The 18,383-nt window shown below is 48.5% G+C and overlaps 1 protein-coding gene and 1 non-coding gene across 3 annotated transcripts in view; one reads left to right on the forward strand and one right to left on the reverse strand.

The window, feature by feature from the left end:
• TBC1D31 (TBC1 domain family member 31) overlaps positions 1 to 10,399 on the forward strand; it is a 56,525-nt gene extending 46,126 nt beyond the window's left edge. The window contains exons 19-21 of one of the 2 annotated variants that reach the window (XM_036264157.1): positions 675 to 869; positions 3,473 to 3,611; positions 10,251 to 10,399. In XM_036264157.1, the coding sequence (XP_036120050.1) occupies positions 675 to 869; positions 3,473 to 3,611; positions 10,251 to 10,384 (468 nt within the window). In that variant the 3' untranslated portion in view covers positions 10,385 to 10,399. Of the gene's footprint in view, positions 1 to 674; positions 870 to 2,057; positions 2,079 to 3,472; positions 3,612 to 10,250 lie in introns of those variants that run through there. The other variant, XM_036264158.1, reaches the window with a different exon arrangement.
• A 3,450-nt stretch (positions 10,400 to 13,849) lies between these two features.
• TRNAM-CAU lies at positions 13,850 to 13,922 on the reverse strand. The gene has a single exon. It is a non-coding gene; the product is annotated as a tRNA-Met (tRNA).
• Between the last annotated feature and the right edge of the window lie 4,461 nt (positions 13,923 to 18,383).

The following is an 18,383-nucleotide window of genomic DNA, read 5'->3' on the forward strand; positions in this document are numbered from 1 at the left end:
TCGATGTTTCTCTCTCTCTCTCTTCCTCTCTCTCCCTCCCGCTCTGTCTGAACAAAAAAAAAAAATGCAAAAATGTCCTCGGGTGAGGATTAAAAAAAATAAATAAAAATAAAAATCAATGAAGAAAAAAAAATTTTTTTTTAAATCAGTGGAAAGATATCCTTGAGTAAGGATTAACAAAAAGAAAGAAAGAAAGAAAGAAAACTCTGTGTTAAAGATTTTCATGCCAAATTTGAGGATATGGTACATTGTGAATCTTTAAGAAAATTTCCCAAACTTATTTTATAAAATTTCTTGTGGAGAAATTCTGGCTTAAATGAATTGAAATAGAATTTGAGAACTTCAAGAAAAAATGTTCTCGATTGTCCCTTAAATAGAATCCTAAGTAGGTCTGTAACAGGGCCTGGCCCTGGTCCCAAAGCCAAGAGCAGTGTAAGAGTCCTTCCCTTCTGTGCTGAAGAACTTTCTGAAAGTACCAACATCCAGCTGCCCCAGAGATCAGCTTAATTGGCTTATGGTGGGTCTTGGGACATCAGTGATTTTTAAACACCTAGAGGTGATTTAATATGCACCCAGATTTTCAAACAGCTGCCCTAGACACTTAGATACATTAAATGGATATACCATAATTATATAGTCTTACCTTGTTTCTGAAATTGCCAACTCTTTCTTAGTTAATTGAAGAAAACCTGGCAAAAGCTGAACAAGCATGTCTAAATACTGACTGGCGAATTCAAGCTTTACATAAACAAAGACGTGATGATCTACAACGAAATGGATGTTACCGGGAAATGGCCAAACTCCTTCAGGAAAACAGAAGGAAAGAAGTGGAAGTATTAAATGCAATGATGGGAAAGGAAACTGAAAAAGTAAGAATGATGTTATAAACTTGTTATTAATTAAGTATTATTTAATTATTAATTATTTAACAAAAGCATCAAACTAATTTTTTGTTGGAAAATATCTTAAAAATGATCTACTTTTAATAGATGTTGCTCAGAGAAGTCCAGTATTGATGGATGCCACCTAAACATGACTAAGCATCTTTCTCATTTACATTAGTGTATCTCAGCTTCTCAGCTTCCTGGATTTGTCCTGGCTGAATGCATAATATTACTACTTTCCTAATTCATTATACTTACAGTGTAAAAGATTTTGAACAGTTAAGAATTATATGGAGTTGCCCTGGCCGGTTTGGCTCAGCGGTTAGAGCGTTGGCCTGCGGTCCTGAGAAACCCGGGTTCAGTTCCCGCTAAGGCATGTACCTCGGTTGCAGTTTGTCCCCGGCCCTGGTTGGGTCGTGTGGGTGGCAACCACTCGACGTGTCCCTTTCACGTCGATGTTTCTCTCTCTCTCTCTCTCTCCCTCCCACTCTATCTGAACAAAAAATGTCCTCAGGTGAGGATAAAAAAAAAAGAATTATATGGAGTTGCTGGCAGCAAAAAACAAAATAACAGTGATGATAAGTAAGATAGAAGTTTTTTTTTTCACATGAAAGCTGTCTGGCGGTAGGCAGTCCAGGTATTCTGACTCCAAGGTCATCAGGGACACTGCATCCTTCAGCCTGTCTACCCTACTTGCTGGTATACGTCTCATTGTCAAGGATTGCTTACCCTCCAAGATGATGGGTTTCAGCCATCCCATGTACATTCCATTCGGCAGGAAGAAGGTAGGACAGAAGGTCACGGTTCCACCTGCCAGCGGAGCAGTTCCTTTTGCCCTGCTTTCCAGAGTCCCCAGATCACACTTCCAGCCACACTTGGCAGCACAGGATGCTGGGAATGAAGTGTTTCTTAGCAGGGAGCATTATCATCCCAAATAAAATTAGAATCCTGTTCCCAAGGAAGAATCACAGAACCACGTTGGGGCCTCTGCTCGTGGGTCAGCAGACAATGGCCTTCCCTAAGGACACTGCAGAGCCAGAGATCGGGAACTAATAACTGGCTTTCATTCATTCCTCTTTCTGCTGCTAGATCGTAATGTCTATTCTGAACGCTTTTCATACTATATTTCCTTCAAGTCGCTGTTCCACTCATCATCTTCCTACCCTGTCCCAGGTGTAACCCTTTCATTCAAGGAGCGGGACGGGTGGCAGTGATGATGCCCAGATCTCAGGCTTTTCCCAGGAAAGCTGTGGAGGAAGCCCAGCGTGCTGCTGCTGGGCGAGGCTGTGGAGAGTGGGCGTCGCTCTCCTGTGGGTGAGAACCCTGAGTGGTGTGCAGAGATCCTCCTTGTGCCCAGTGTCCTGGCTTCCAGCTTGCCTGCCGTGTGGCCTCGGTGGGTCACTCAGCCTCAGCCTCCTCATCAGTAACGTGAAGGGACGGACCTCTGTTAGGGTCCTCCCTGGCCCTAGTGATTCTTTAAAGTTTTTGTTATTTAATGTATATTTAATTCAGTAGCATTTCTATAACAGAAATTTTGCATATAAAAAGCCTGTATGTAAAAGCTGTAGCATCTCTAGAACATTGGTAAACTGCAGGAGTTATATAGTATCTCAAATTGTTAGTTACCCTTTAAGCCAGTTGTTCTCAACCTGTGGATCGCGACATCTTTGGTGGACGAACGACCCTTTCACGGGTCGCCTAAGACCATCGGAAAACACATATTTCCGATGGCGATTCATAACAGTAGCAAAATTACAGGTATGAAGTAGCAACGGAAATAATTTTATGGTTGGGGGTCACCACAGCATGAGGAACTGTATCAAAGGGTCACGGCATTAGGAAGGTTGAGAACCACTGCTTTAAGCTAATTGTAAGATTTTTGTTTTCTCATTTTAGGAAGAAGAAAATAGGGGCTAATAGAGGTTACTTGACTTCCCTGTAGCCATTAAGTGTCCCAGAGCTGGGCAGAGATTCACTCCCCACGACATGAGGGCTGTGGCTACCAGCCGCTGTGAGAGAGGAAAGCTGTCCAGAGAGTAAATCCTGAAAGTTCCCATCACAAGGAAAACACTTCTTCCATTTTTGTATCTAAATGAGACGGACTTAGCTGACCCTGTGGTAATCGTCTCCCAGTATGTGTAAATCACACCGGCATGCTGTGTGCCTCACACTTAGTGACTTATCCAGTTATTTCCCAATAAAGCTAAAGAAAATTTATTCTCTGAATTTTGTAGAATTTATTATTAAGACATAGCAAAGTAAATGAAACAGTTGCCATTAATTTTGGAAACTAAAGCTTAATCTTCTGAGACTTGAGATTTGCAGTGTATTGAAGTGAATCGTTCATTCAGTGACAGTTGGGACCTGCTGGTGTGCACAAGGCACTGGGCACTGAGTGACGTCAGAGGTCCTCTGCTCTCTGGGTTCTTCAGCTGCCTGGGCAGGGCGGGCACCCAGGTGCCCTAGGGCCGAACAGGTGCCTGGGGACTACCCAAGGAAGCGGCATAGCGGGAACGGGCTTCATCCACTGCAGGAACTTGCCTCACCACAACTTTTTCTGTGACTTTTTTTTTTCCACTTATATTTAGTGGCAGGAAGCTGAAGAAAAAGACTTTCAGTTGAAATCAGAAAAGAAAGCCTCTGCCCTTTCGGATGCATCTAGAAAGTGGTTTCTGGAGAAGGAGACACAGGATGCTTTAGGGCAGGCGGAGCAGCCGCGTGGCAAAGGTGAGTCCCTGCTGCCTCTCGTCCTGGCGCCTCTCCTGGCGCCTCTCCTGGCGCCTCTCCTGGCGCCTCTCCTGGCGCCTCTCCTGGTGTTCCTGACCGCACCATTGACTGCGGTGGCTGTACTATCCTGGAGGTGGATTTGGGCACTTTTATTCAAATGATTGCTCAGCTGAAAGGAATCCCTCGTCACTTTTTTTGGTCAGAAGGAGGGGCTGAGAGGTGGCCTGTTAAAAACAGCTCCATCGAGAAAAATCTCTCAGCCGTCCTGTGGAATTCTGTCTCGTTCCGTTGTTCTGGGGTCCTTGGCATCCCCTTAGTGTATTAGACTATGATTGTTCCCAAAGTGCCATTTCTAGTTTATTTTAGTAAAAATGTGCGCTTTGCCAATAGCTGTTCCTCAGCACAATGATATACGAAAGTAGCACAAGGAAACTTACAGGTATAAGCCTTACAATGGCATCCACTGAAAAGGCAAATTATCATTTATAATGAAGTATGGATGCGGGAAACTTATTGTACTGTATTTTGAATTGTTTTGGTCTTTTATAATGTAATTACTACTTTCTTTTAATAACAGCCTTATTGATATGTAATTTACATGCCATACCATTCATCTGTTTCAAGTTACAATTCATTGGTATTGTATTACCATTTATCAGTTATGTAACCATTACCACAATTTTAGAACATTTCCAGCACCCCAAAATAAACCCCATACCCAATTGTAGTCTCTGACAGATTCCTGTCACTCTCCCCTGTTCCCTAGACCCCACCCCGGCAACCACTAACCTGCTTCCTGTCTGCATAGATTGGCCTATTCAGGAAGTTTCATACAAATGGAATCCTATAGTGTATGGTTTTTTGTCTGGCTTCTTTTACCTAGCATAATGTTTTGAGACTCAACCATCAGTATTTCACTTTTTTTTATTGCTGAATAATATTTCATTATATGGATATTCCCATTTTATTTATCCATTTATCAGTTGGTGGACATTTGGGTTGTGTCCACTTTTTGGCTCTTATGAATAATGCTGCTGTGTGCATTACGTTAATAGTTCACAAATTTGAAAAGTAAAAACACAGGTTAGGTTAAATGCTCTCATCATTTAATTATACCTACTTTTGAAACCCCTGATTACCTCTCATACTTTAGATTGAGGTCCCAGATAGCACCCAGGGCACTTGGGGGACGTGGGGAATGAAATGTCAGTCACTCTGCGCAAATTAAATACTAAAAACTGGCTTGCAGAAGATATTACCTGTCAGCAGGAAAACAACACCAAAATGTCACCGGCGATTAGACCTCCATTCAGCAACCTCGGTACTTGAGTTACGGCTAAGAAAGAATTCAGATGCAAGACTCAAATACAAGCAAAAGTTTATTTGGAAAGTCACAAAGGTAGAAGTGAGACAGCTGAGCATCATGGGCTCAGTAAACAAGTTACAAATGCAGAAGAAGGGCCCTTGGAAGTTAGGAAAAAGAATGGCAAAGGTCACGTGACTGGGAAGGGGAGCCTGGGCCCTCCGTCTGAGGGTTTGTCCACTCTCTGAAGCAGGGGTCTTAGGGCGGGTCCCGGGGAGGGTCTCAATAGAATATTCATCAGCTTCCCAGGCGTGTCCTTGAGGGCAGGGGGCTACTGGCCATCGCATCTGGTTCTGACATCAGCCGTGGCATCTCCCCATCTGGTTTTGCTGCTTTTCTGGGCCTGGAGCTGAAACAGCTGAGACCTGAATGTCATCTGTAGTTTAACCAAAACTTTGGTCAGCAGACCCAAGGCTTTGTTCTTAATATTATTTGATGTGGGTCAGAACCTTATTGTCCTCAGGACTTAATGCTTAAGGGAGTGGTCGTGCAAGGGCTCGTATGGGAGTCGTGTATGAGGCTGTCCTCCAAGGAGATCTGAGCCATGTGACTAGCAACATACTAGGGGATGAAAGGTCAGGGGAGGGCCTGAACCACATGCCCCGTAATGTGAAAGGTCAGGACGTCTAAACCCATGACCTGCCATATGCTAGTGGAGTAAAAGTCACCCTGGGGGCAAGGTCCCAGCCTAGTTTTGCCCGTTGCTAAGGACTTGAGGGCTTTCCACCTGGTGACCTTCTGGCCTATGTTCCTGCTCTGCTCATGTCTGTCTGCCTGCCTGCTTATATCATAGACCCCAGAGCTCCACATCTCCCCAGCCTGCCACACTGCCCCTACGCTAGAAAGAAAAACATCTGAGACTTTCAGAGACTATGGATTTAGAAGTAGAAAAAGGGAGAAACTGCAGGAAGCCCCTCTCACCAGCAGGCTCCCTGTACGTTGGCTCTCCTGCCTCCGTGGTCTTCCCGCCAAGCTACCTGCATCTTGTAATCGTTTCTAAAGTTCACCAATGAGAGAGAATTTGATAATCATCCATTTTCTAAAGGTAAATGTGTAAGGATTTTTCATCCTTAATCAGGGTGTATAGATTAAACCAGTCATTTAATCCTAAAACTGGAAGATAATCCGCTGTAATTAGGGAGATGGCATTTTGATGAGAGCGCCCAGCATTGCTGTGTCGCTGAGGCCCCGGAAGGGAGGCGCCAGGAAGAGTGCTGATGACACACTGAGACACTGCTGTGGGCCAGGGAACCATCACCATTTGAAAGTTACAACGTGGCCCTTCGGGAAGGTGAAGGCAACAGCCGCAGGCAGGGTGGATTGAGCACAGATGAGAGCCGAGGACCTGGGAGAGCTCAGATTCGGCAAGACCTGAAGAGCAGAGTCTGAGAAGTGAGTCATCTCGGAGTGGTGGCCCCCAGCCTGTGCCGGGGTAGCTACGGAGCTGGCGAGCTTGGTGCCCTCTCCGTTTTCTGCCAGTGTCTTACTCAGAAGTTGCTGTTTCCCACGTAAGGTTGAGTCTGCTTTTCTTGTTTTTCTGTTTCATTCTCTCATTAGAAATTGTTCTCTGGAGCAATGCAGATGACATTTCCTGCCTCTGCCACGTGGCAGCCCTTCAAATAGTTGAAGATGACGCTCATATTTCATCCCCCACACCCATTCAAATTAGTCATTTGGTAATTAGTCAAATTGTCGTAATGACTCATTGAGCTAAAACAGTTAAAACCATCAGCTAAAGCTCTGGAGAGCAGGTAAAAGGCATCTTACTGAGTGTAACCCAGACATTCTCGCCTGACTCATGGAGACAGCCCTAGGTATGGGAGCGCAGAGGAAGGGACAGTCATAGGTGACATTAGGATGAAAAATCAAAAAGACGTCGGTGTCTTGTTGGGGCAAAGCTGTAGGAGTCGGGAGCAGTAAAAGCACGGCTGAAGGGTGGGTGTAACTCCTGAAATGAGGAGAGTGAGTGATTAAAAATTGGGGTGGGGGTCCCAGTTAGGTGCAGAACACTGCTCTGCTGACCCCCTCAGAAGGGTGCAGGTAGAACGTGCCTGTTGGTGGTTCTGATTATCGGTCTGTTGTGATTGGGCCCTGCCTGGTTGCCCTGCCTGGTTCAAGCCTGCTGTGATCGGCTCACAGTTAGTCTGGGGAAGGCTTGCTAACTACATTTCATAATCCCTTCCAATCAGTGTTTGGGATCTCTAGACTAACAGCTATAGTTAAAGTACTTTATTTACCAAAGCTTCTGCTCAGCTCTTACTTCTAACTGCACTTCTTGGCCCTTTGACTGGTGTCAGCTCTTCCATCATTCTCAGAACAGAAAAGTAAGGGGCTTTTTTTTCTTTCAAATCCTCACCCGAGGGTATCTTTCATTCATTTTCAGACAGAGTGGGAGGGGGGAGAGAGAGAGAAACATCAATGTGAGAGAGAGAGAAGAAATCGGTTGCCTCCAACATGACCCTGACCAAGGCTGGGGACCAAACCGCAGCCAAGATACATGCCGTTGACCGGAATTGAACCCGAGAGTCTCTGGTCCACGGGCCAACGCTCCAACTGCTGAGCCAAACCGGCCAGGGCAAAAGGGGCTTCTTAACCTTGGCAATTTGATGTACTAGGGGCCATTTGGAATTAATACAGGCTTCCACTCACTCCCAAACATCCTGTTTGTCTCCTCACCTTTGTAACAGTGGTTCCCAGATGCCTAAACGGACGGGTCCCCTCCAGCTGTTTGCCTGGAACCGCACAGTTTAATGATGTTTCTGAACTGGATTCCTCCGCACGGAGTAAGCTGATAAACAAGGAAGATGTCTTCTGTTATTTGAGATTGATTTAGCAATATTTAAGCAATTGTGACTTAAATTAAATTTATGGCACGTTGATGCCACTTTCCCAGGGCAGTGGTGATGGAAATCCTGAAAGGGAGGCAGCAAGAGTCTCAAATCTCCAGCCGGGGGAACGGTCGGATCAGACCGGAACCCAAGTCTAGAAAGTTTGCCAAACAATGTTAATGCTTCTCCATTGCTTGGGCACCAACACCACCGCCCAAAACGCAGATGGAGGCTCCAACAGAAGTCTGTCGCCAACTAAATTAATGATATTCATAACTATTTTTACATCCTTGTGGAAAGAAAACCTCAGCGTTAATTTTCAAAGCTCTTACTTACTTGAATGTCCTTGCCTCTGTTCTGAGCTGGGCTCCCTCCAACAACGCTGAAACGTGTCCGCTGTGGGCACTGCGGCCGGGACAGCCGAGGGCACGGGGCTGGAGCCTAGGGCTTCGTGTCAGGGCCTTTTGGTCCCTTGACGTGGTTCACTGGAAGTGTGTTCGTTTGGGAAGGGGTGGGCTGGAAACATCTCGCAGCGATACAGCACTAGCCCGTGAGGGAACTAATTTCCAGTCAGGGACTTGATTTGTTTTGGGGCAGGTTGTTTGTCTGTTATTAAATTTATTGGGTTACATTGTTAATTAAGTAGGTTTCCAGTGTGCAATTCTATAATACATTATCTGTATATTACATTGTGTGGTCTCCTTCCGTCATCATTGATCCCCCTATACCCTCTTCTGCCTCTCCCAACCCTCCCCCTGGCCGTCACCAAGCTGTTGTCTGTGTCTGTGGGTTGTTTGCCTTTTGTTTAATTACTTCACCTGTGTCACTCAGCCCCCCACCCTCACCCCCAGCTGTCAGCCTGTTCTCTGTATCTGTGAGGGGTTTTTTTGTGTTTTGTTTTTTATCCTCACCCGAGGATATTTTTCCATTTTTTGTACAGATAGAGTGGGAGGGAGAGAGAGAGAGAAACATCGACGTGAAGGGACACATCGAGTGGCTGCCACCCGCACCACCGACCAGGGCCAGGGACAAACTGCAACCGAGGTACGTGCCCTTAGCGGGAACCGAACCCGGGTCTCTCCGGACCGCAGGCCAATGCTCTAACCGATGAGCCAAACTGGCCAGGGCTGTATCTGTGAGTTTTTTAAAAGGAGAGATGGAGGGGACAGGAAACTCAGACTTTATTTGAAATGACTTTTTCAATAAAAATATAGATGAAGTGCCCTGGCTGGTTTGGCTCAGCCGGTTTGGCTCAGCCGGTTTGGCTCAGCGGTTAGAGCGTCGGCCTGCGGTCCTGAGAGACCCGGGTTCGGTTCCCGCTAAGGGCATGTACCTCGGTTGCAGTTTGTCCCCGGCCCTGGTTGGGTCGTGCAGGTGGCAATCACTCGATGTGTCCCTTTCACATTGATGTTTCTCTCTCTCTCCCTCCCTCCCACTCTGTCTGAACAAAAAATGGAAAAAAATAGAGAGAGAGAGATGAAGTGGAATTTTACAAGGTCTTTTGAGTGTTTTTAGAACAAAATTTTATATATTGTCCCCTAAAGACCAGCTCCAACAGGTCGTGAGGATCCACTGTTGTGTAAAATATTTCGGCTAAGTCACGCTTTCATCACCTATAAATTCTGTGTTCGAATAGGAATTAAACTTGAAGTCTGTACATAAGTCAAATGAAAATACAAAAGATTCTTAACTCTTCACTATTCCGACACATCAGAACTTTCAGCTAGATAATTCTAAATTCAAAAATTGACTTGAGAGCATTTGATAAGGTTAGGTTATTAGGCAGCAAAATGGAAAAGCATAAAAGTTGTATTGTATTGCTTGGGAGAAAAAAGTAGTTTTCAGAAATTGAAGCTGTTTGAATATGTAACTGAGTTGCAGAGAAGTGTATTTTTAAGGTACTTTTTCAAATCCCAACATCTGCTAGCCCCTCTAACTCAGTATGAAATGGCTCTTACATGTGGATACATTGTAATATTTTAATCTTGATTCTGGACTCGCGTGTGTTAGCCACTGTTAAAAGCATTTGATTATTTTTATTTCATCCGTGGGAAGTGGGGATGGTGTGCACAGTATCAGTTTTGGCGACTTGGAGCGCCTTGCTCGCCCCAGTGAGGAAGCGCAGTGTGTCGCAGAGCCCGGGCTTCTCTGTGTGCAGGCCCTGCTCCTCATCTACACAGTTGTATCTCCAAACGGAAAAATGCTGAATAAACAAGAGCGGGTAAATTGTCGATAGTGTTCATTCAGTTCAACAAATAAATATTTAGTTTGTAACTGGAATCACGTAGGGCCAGGTAATAAATATGTCAGGTTTTGTTTAAGAAATTTGTTTTTTAGAATTTACTTCATTATTGATTTTTATAACACATTTACCTTTAAAATAAGTGCTGTATCATTGCTCTCATCAGAAAAATTAAACTGTCGTTGATTTTAAATTATGTTTTCAAGGTTCTTTAAACCAGAGAGGAAAGCGGGGGGACAGCACGGAACTGGATCTCCTGGAGAGAGTGAGGAGTCTCCGCCAGAGACTCGCCGCGCAGGCCCGGAGCAGGTGTCAGGCGCCCCGTCTTTTGGCCACATAGGAGGCTGGTCACCTTGAAAGAGGCAGAGAGAGAAATACCTGTTTTGCAATCAGTGACACTGATTTTTAGATTATTTATTTTAAATTCCTGTAAAGATCAACCCTTTGTATGGAAAACTTTGTGTATAAAAATTATGTGTTCTATTTAATTCTTACGCTTTTTGGCTTGTAAATGGCTTCCGGTACTTCTCACAATAAAAACATTTGAAGATATTAAAGCTTGTTAGGCTCTCTCAGTTTGTAAGAACCAGCATAAACCTCCATAACTTTAGTTGACGGGGGTTTATTTCAAAGATAAAACGAGATAAAGAGCAGGAAACCATCTCAACAACCTACACAGCCAGGACCGAGAGACCAGAGCACCGGCTGCGTGGAGGGGCCGAAATTGCAGCCGGCTGGCCCCCCCCAGGGTCTCCCCTACAGTGACCCCTGGTTCTCAGCCCCAGGGTCCTTCCTGACAGCACCACTCACCTCCCTTCTCAGCGCCTAGCTGCACCCGTCCGGGCCAAATCACTTCTTCGAACCCGTTTCCAAAAGGAGGGTGGAAGTCGCTCCTGGACTTGGTGTGGGGATTAAACAAGATGATGTACGTCAAGTTCGTGCACAGTGTTTGACAGAGAGTGATGAGCAACACGTAGTGGGAATTCTTTTTTCTGGTGATCACAAAACAATCTTAATGCTAAACCAGATATTTTCAGTGAGCAGAAAGCTCTTTCTGGCCAACTGTCAAAGTTTTAAAATGTCACCATGCAAGGCTTCCCAAGAGCACTTGCCTCAGCTTAACCTTTTGTTCATGTTCAGGTAGTTCCAAAGGTGCCTTAATGGGTCAGGCTGGTGTGATTGGCAGCAGACAGTCACAGGATATAAAATAAATAGGGCATGATGGGAACTTTGGTGAACTAGAATTTGTTTGCTCACCTAAAAGCATGCAAATTCTAAAATATTGTGGTTCTTAGGGATGCAAGAAGTACAGCATAGGGAACCTAGTCATTAATATTGTAAGAGCTATGGTGGACACGAGACTTATTGTGGGATCACTTTGTAAGGTATATAAATGTCTAACCACTCTGCTGTCCACCTGAAACTACTATAAATAATATCAACTGTAATTGAAAAATAAAATGTGATTCTGCCGGCCAGAATCAGCTGTATATTACCAGTTTCTGACCTCTATTTCTGGTCCTCTAACTAGAATTTATACCTTACTCACACACTTCTTTTAATAGTATTACAATATTTCATAATTTTTAAGTTTCTGTTCATCCAGTGAAAGTGAGTTATGCTTATTCTCAACCAAATGAAGAAATTCCTTTGCTCTTCATTTTCTGAGCCTACAGTTCTCCCAATAATAATCTTGATGAAGTCCCTGCCTTAGCAGGTACTTGTCTGAACATCTCTGGCTATAGGTGCTTGGTTGGCATTTCAAAGGTTATCGCATTTCATGAAATACATTTCTGATGCTCTGTCCCTGCTTCTCGACATTATATCCTCAACCTTACCCCAGTTTCTTTACACTGTAAGTAATCTGGGAACTGAATAAAAACTAAACTTGGCGAAAATTCCCACGCTGGCTACATTCTAAAAGCTGCTCTCAAGTACTCCCTTGAGTTTGTTAAAGCAGGGAGGTTGCTGAAGCCTTTTCATGTTTATTACGTTCATGAGGTTTCTCTCTGGTGTGGATTGCAGTGTGGGATAAATTTGGGGCTTTAGCTAAATCCCTGTCCACATGGACTACATTTAAGAGTTTCTCTACGGTATGAAGCCAGTGGTGTTGAATAAATTATTAAATTGGTTAAAGGCCTTTTTGCATTGCGTTCATACACATTTTTTTCTCTGGTAAGAATTCTCTGATGTTGAGCCAGATTTGAGCGTTTGCCAAAGGCCTTTCCACAGTGGTTCCATGTTAACCATTACCGTGGTGATGATGACTTATAAGGACTGCCAAAGGCTTAATGTATTCATATGGGTGCACTTACCACAGATTCTGGACTTCATATTTAATCTTGTATCAGTCTGGGTCCAATCAGGAGACAAACCACAGGATAATTTGAACAGGAAAAGTTTAATATAAAAAGTTACTGAACTGTGATAGGGGAGTAACTAAAGATGTAATGAGAATTCTAAAGGGTGTCTTGGACTAAGGGAGAATAAAGGAAAGATAAACTTGGAAGGGATGCCCCTGCCTTCCCCAGACTCAGGTGCAGACCTCTAGGAGAAGTGGTTGCAGACCACTGGAGAGTGGAGGGGTTGCTAGGCTGTCCAGGCCAGGGCTGGCCCACAGGCCCCAGGCTTCAGGAAGTAAGTCTGGGGTGCAAGCAATCCAAGGCTGTTAGGTGACAGCACATAGGGTCAAGGCCCAGAAGCCTGAGTGTCGGGGGTGGTGTGCACACTGTCCAGCACTGGCCATGGCGGGAGAGCCACAGGACACCACCCACTGGGGACAAGCAAACCAAGAGTGGAAGGCACAAGGTGCTCAGAGCATTCAGGGCACTGCTGCTGGCACTAGACCTGGAACATGCCATGCCCATGTTGGGAGGCCTACAGTAAAGTGGCCATTGGGCAGGGACTGTGAAGTCACTAAGACTGTGCCTGGGCACAGGCTGGGGCAGAGCACCACTAGGTGTCCCTCCACACTCGCACCGCTGATGAACCATGAAACAGGAACAAGAAGCAAAACCGCACTGGGCAGCTGAGACGCCCATTCCGCCTACGTGTCCTGCAGCACCCCCTACGGCCAGTTGAACGTGGTGCACACTGTAAGAAGTGCTTGCAGGGTCCAGTCGATTTGGGGGAGCAGTACCAAGAGGGCATCGTTGCAGAGGCAGCTAGACGGTAACCGGCACACGCATGCACTTGGAAGGAGCTCCAAGTTAATTGACAGAAATGTGGACGCAAGGTGGCCTCTACTTAGTCAGACTGACATGCCAGACTCTCCCTGGCAGGATGTGGATGAAGGTACCCAAAGGCTTAGAAGGTGGAATGTAGGGGTGAATTTATGACCTATGAGCTGCTCACTACCCCCGGGCTGTGCACGTCCCCCACGACGGCCAACGGTGGGGCGTGGGAGGCAGGGGTGCTTCCTCGGGGCACCCCCCCGCCCCAGCACGGAGGTGGTGAGGACAGGGTTCTTCCCAAGAGGCTCACGGGGTCCCACCCACCCGGGGGGGCCAGTCTTGTGCAGGTGCCCCGTCCCCCGGTGTCGCCACGCATCGCCCTCGGTCCGGTCCTCCCCCCGGGCCCAGGAGGCCGGGAGCCTGCGGAGCAGCAGGGCAGAGAAGGGGGGTTTTAGACAGTGAACCCCCCGGGCCGCGTACTTCGGAAAGGACAGGCAGGGCCGAGCTGCAGCCGACACGCCAGCGACCCCAAAGTGGAAGCGTGAGGACGGCCGGTGTCTTCCAGCCCACAAACGGGGTAACAAAATGCCCCTTCCCCGCGGGGCACGGACCTCGAACGAACAAAAGTATTGTGCCCCGTGTGAGGATCGAACTCACGACCTTCAGATTATGAGACTGACGCGCTACCTACTGCGCTAACGAGGCACCTAGAGGCAGACGCCGCCTGTGCAGTCATGAGGCTGGCGCGGCGGCCCTGTGCGCATGCTCGGAGAGCCGGCTGCGCTCGCCCGCGGCCGGGCCAGGACGCTCCGAGCTCCCCGCCCGCCGCCGCTGCGCTCCCCTCCCGCGGGCCTGTCTGTCCGTCCGGACTGCTGCCCGCTGCGCTGGGTGGGGACGCACGAGGCCTGGGCTTCCTCCTGCAGTAGTCAGCGCCGATCTTCACGGAGCATCGCGCATCTGTGATCGGGGAGCACTTTGGGGCACCTCCTGCGCTCCCGGCCGTGCCGGCGCTGCGCGGGGACACGCCCCGCCTCGAAGAGCCGGAGGGGGCGCGCAGGTGCGCGGGATTCGCGAACACCCACGAACACGCGCGCTCTTTCGGCCCCGCCGCAGACGCCGTCCAGCCGCGTCCCCAGCCCCTCCCAGCGCCCCGGGCCGAGGCCACTCTCCTCGCCGGCGCCCGCAGCGCCGGGCGCGACCCTGAGCCCCCGCGTCGGCGCCTGGAAGCCCCCGCCCCGCCCCTGCCCCGGCACAGCTCCTGCAAACACGTGCGTGGTGCAAACACCTTCGTGGTACCGGGAAGCCTGGGCCACGATCATCAACGGGAGGTGGGGGGGGGGTCCCCTCACTATTAACTGAAACATGCTCGTCCGCGTACCATCCAACATCAGCCCGACTGAGGCACACTTAGGATTTTTACATTTCGCTTTATGTAAATTGTACCTTAAAAATAAAAAGGAATTAAAAATGACAGGCATGAAGGGCTCGGGGAGTGTACTGCTGTCCACACCTCGAAGTACTTTAAATAGACCCACGGACCTAAGGACGGAGCGATGGAGAGGTTCAGGAGACTGCGAGCTAGTGTCGATTTGGGTGGTAGATGTGCGATAGTCACCGAGCGAGTCTTTCAACGTTTCTGTTTCTATAAATGTTTTATTATAAAGTGCGGAGAGAGGAATTTTTTTTCAAATCACCCAGAACTTGGGAGATAATGTGGGGGATGTTAAGGGCGGTGAATGGTGATGAGTGTAAGGAAGTGGGGAAATGTTATCTTAGGAAAAAGCCCTAGAATTCCTGGGATTGAGAGAGATGGGAGGGGTGGGGGGTGGAGAGAGACCCTGGAGCGGGAGGCTGTGAGGTCCAGGTAGCTGGAGGAAGGGTGGTCGGCCCCTTGAGCATCCTAATGTGTCCTTGGGAGGCACCTGCTAGTACTTGCTCACTGAACCTCTGAGGGATACACAAAAGCGCAGGTCAGCGATTAAGACGTGTGGTGGAGGAGTGGGAACTGCACACTTGGGCACGGGGTGGGCTGAAGACTTTTTAAAAATAACCTTTATTATTTTAACAGTCTTAGATTTACAGAGAAAGTGCAAAGATAGTTGAGTTCTCATAAAGCCCCCCCCCCACACACACACACACACACACTTGGTTTCCCTTATTCTGAACATCTTAGGTGAGTCTGGTATCTTTGTTACAATTAGTGAACCAGTGTTGATAGGTCATTGACTGAAGTCCATCCTGATTCAGATTTCCTTAGTTTTCCCTAAATGTCCATTTTGTGCCCCAGGATCCACATTCACGCTGTGGGCATGTCTCCCTAGGCTCCTTGGCCATGACGGTTTCTAAGACTTTCCTTGGTTTGGAAAGATAGGACCAGGAGGGGGCAGGCTGGGAGCTGCTCCAGGAAGGCCTTGGGCAGTGCCTAGGCCTGGGCAGCATCCTGGGCTAGGGTGGCCCCGGGGCTGCAGAGGCCTCCCCAGTGCCCTGAGGCTCGGGCTGCGGCCTGTGGAGCTAGAGCAGATGCTGGGAGGTCCAGCCCAGCCTGGGGGTGCCTGCTGTACCCTACCCCCCGCTGCTGCTCCAGCTTCTGCTGCTGAACCTGCCCGAAGTTGGTGATGACCTGCTGGCTACCACTGACGAAGCTGTTCTGGGCATAGGGATGAAGCCCATGAAGATCTTGGAGGGGTACAGGAGCATAAGTCGGGGTGCCTCTCAGGGGACTGTGCCAAGGAAACGCCTGCACCCCGCGAAGCCATTGCCCATAAGGCGGTAGAGGCTACTGAGGGATTCCAGGTCCTTGTTGGTAAAATAGAACCAGCCCATCTGTGACTTCCGGAGCAAAGGCCACATGCGGTCAGCAGCTGATGGGGGAGGGGCTGCATGAATATCTTTGAGGGCCACTGCTAGGTGTCAAGCTCTCACCATGATTCACCCACACCTGGCAAGGCTGGGACCCCTCAGCATGTAGCTGGCGCCCACCAAGGAGGGTTAGCGCTTCTCCTGCACTCGAGGACCCCACTCCAGCCAGGAGTTTGTGGGAGACTGACTGCTGCCCACCAAAGGTCGAGGGCCCTAGCTGGGCTGAGGAAGGGCCCCTCACCCCGCCTTGGGTTACTGTGCCCACCGTGGATGGTGCCCCCGGCTGCGCAGGGGGACCAGGCCAAGACCAGGAGCTACCACCGGGCAGGAAGACAGGAAAGAGGGGCTTATTTGGCAGAACCCCGTACATTCTGTTTGCATGTTCTGTATTAACCCAGTAATATGCTCATCATAAAATACATACACATGCACATACATACTGTATCAGTCAGCTATTGCCACACTAGTGCTGCTTAACAACTCAGCAAGCACGTTTTAATAGCTTTATTCAGATATAATTCACATACCATACACGTTATCCATTTAAAGTATACAATTCAATGGTTTGGGTATATTACATTATTATTTTTTAAATTGTGGTAAAATACACATAACAGAAAATTTACCTTTTAAAGTGCCCGATTCAGTGGCGCTAAGTACATTTTCAATGTTGTGCAACTATTGTAACCACCTATTTCCAAAACCTTTTCCTCCCCTAAACAGAAACTCTGCACCCATCATGTAATAACCCCCTGCCCAGCCCCCTTTCCCCAGCCCCTATTCACCTCTAATAGACTCTCTATGAATCTGCTTATTCTAGATATTTCATATTAATGGCAGCAGACAACATGTGTTCTTTTCATCCGGCTTACGTCACTCAGCACGATGTTTTCATGTAAGCCTGTATTTTTTAGCTGACAGGTATGCGGTCGCTGAGCTCGCTCTCGGCTGAGGTTGGGTACAGCTCTGCTCCTCATGTCTTCATGCTCCCTGCGACCAGCATTTTCCAGGGTATGTTCTTCTCACTGAAGGTCACAACAGCCAAGAGACCAAGCTGTGCGAAGGAAGCGCATTTAAGGCTTCTACTCTGGTTGCCTCCCTCTACATTCCACTGGCCAAACTAAGTCACCTGGCCAAGTTCAGTAGCCATGGGGCAGGAAATAGACTTGGCCCGCTGTGGGAGAGGCTGCGAAGCCAGGAGAAGGGAGGGCGTGAAGAATTGGGAATAATCCAGTCTGCCACCCGTACACGCACACACAAGTAAATCAAGTCCCCCTCATTGCACCCTCGCCCCTAATCCTGTTCCCTCTCCAGAGGGAGCCAGTGGTACCAGCATCATGGTGTCCCGTGACTCACTTTGTCCGATTCACAGTAAGTTGTGAACCCTTTTCCTGCCAGTACTTACAGACCTTCCTCGTTCTGTGTAACCACAGTAGCGACTGGACGCACACAGAGGAAGACCATGTGAGGACGTGGGGGAAGATGGCCATCCACAGGCCGAGGGGAGAGGCCTGAGAGGAAACCAACCCTTCCAACACCTTGGTCTCGGACACCAGCCTCCAGAACGGTGAGCGACCACATTTCTGTTGTTGAATCCCCGTCAGTGGTGCCTGGAGCTGCTCCGGGTCTTCCGACTCGAGAACACCCGTTCTCTCCGGTGAGGACTGAAGACTGCGGAGGACACGGGTGGGCCTGTGGGGACCAGAAAGCATGTGGTGCCCTCCGGTCTCTCAGATCTGCTGCTGCACCCCCGGGGCACGGACGGAGTCTCCCAGGCACCTGCAGGTGAACCCCAGCAGCTGTGCGGTCGGGCTGTGCTGGGCCTTCAGAGTTGGCGGGAGCCAGGACTTTTCTTCCCACCCCTGACCTCCCCCTTCACCCCTGTCCCACCCGCGGTCACTGTGTCCTTCTGCTTGGCAGGTCACAACCAGACTGCGGGTGGCCTCTGTCCTGACCGCAGCCCCCAGCCCGGCTTCCCTCGAACAGCTCTCAGCAGTCGCTGCTCCATTGGCAGGAACTCGGGTGACAGGGTTCCCCAAGCTCACAGTGACTGTCATCATTTCCCCAAGTCTCTCTGCTTTTAAAATAATAATAAAATAAATGAAAAATGTAGAGGGGGTCAAGAGGTTGGGGGAGAGGAAAGGGTATCAGGAAAGGAAGCAGGCCGGGCAGAGGCCCTGTGTGGGGCGAAAACTCCTGGTGGCAATGAGGAGGTGGCACAGGTTCCCAGGCCTGGCCCTTTCCCGCCCCGACTTGGCTGCCGGCCCACGTGTCTCATCGCGTTGTTCTGGCTGTGACAAGCCGGGA

This window comes from Molossus molossus, unplaced genomic scaffold (assembly GCF_014108415.1).
Source record: "Molossus molossus isolate mMolMol1 unplaced genomic scaffold, mMolMol1.p scaffold_m16_p_16, whole genome shotgun sequence".
Lineage (NCBI taxonomy): Eukaryota > Metazoa > Chordata > Mammalia > Chiroptera > Molossidae > Molossus > Molossus molossus.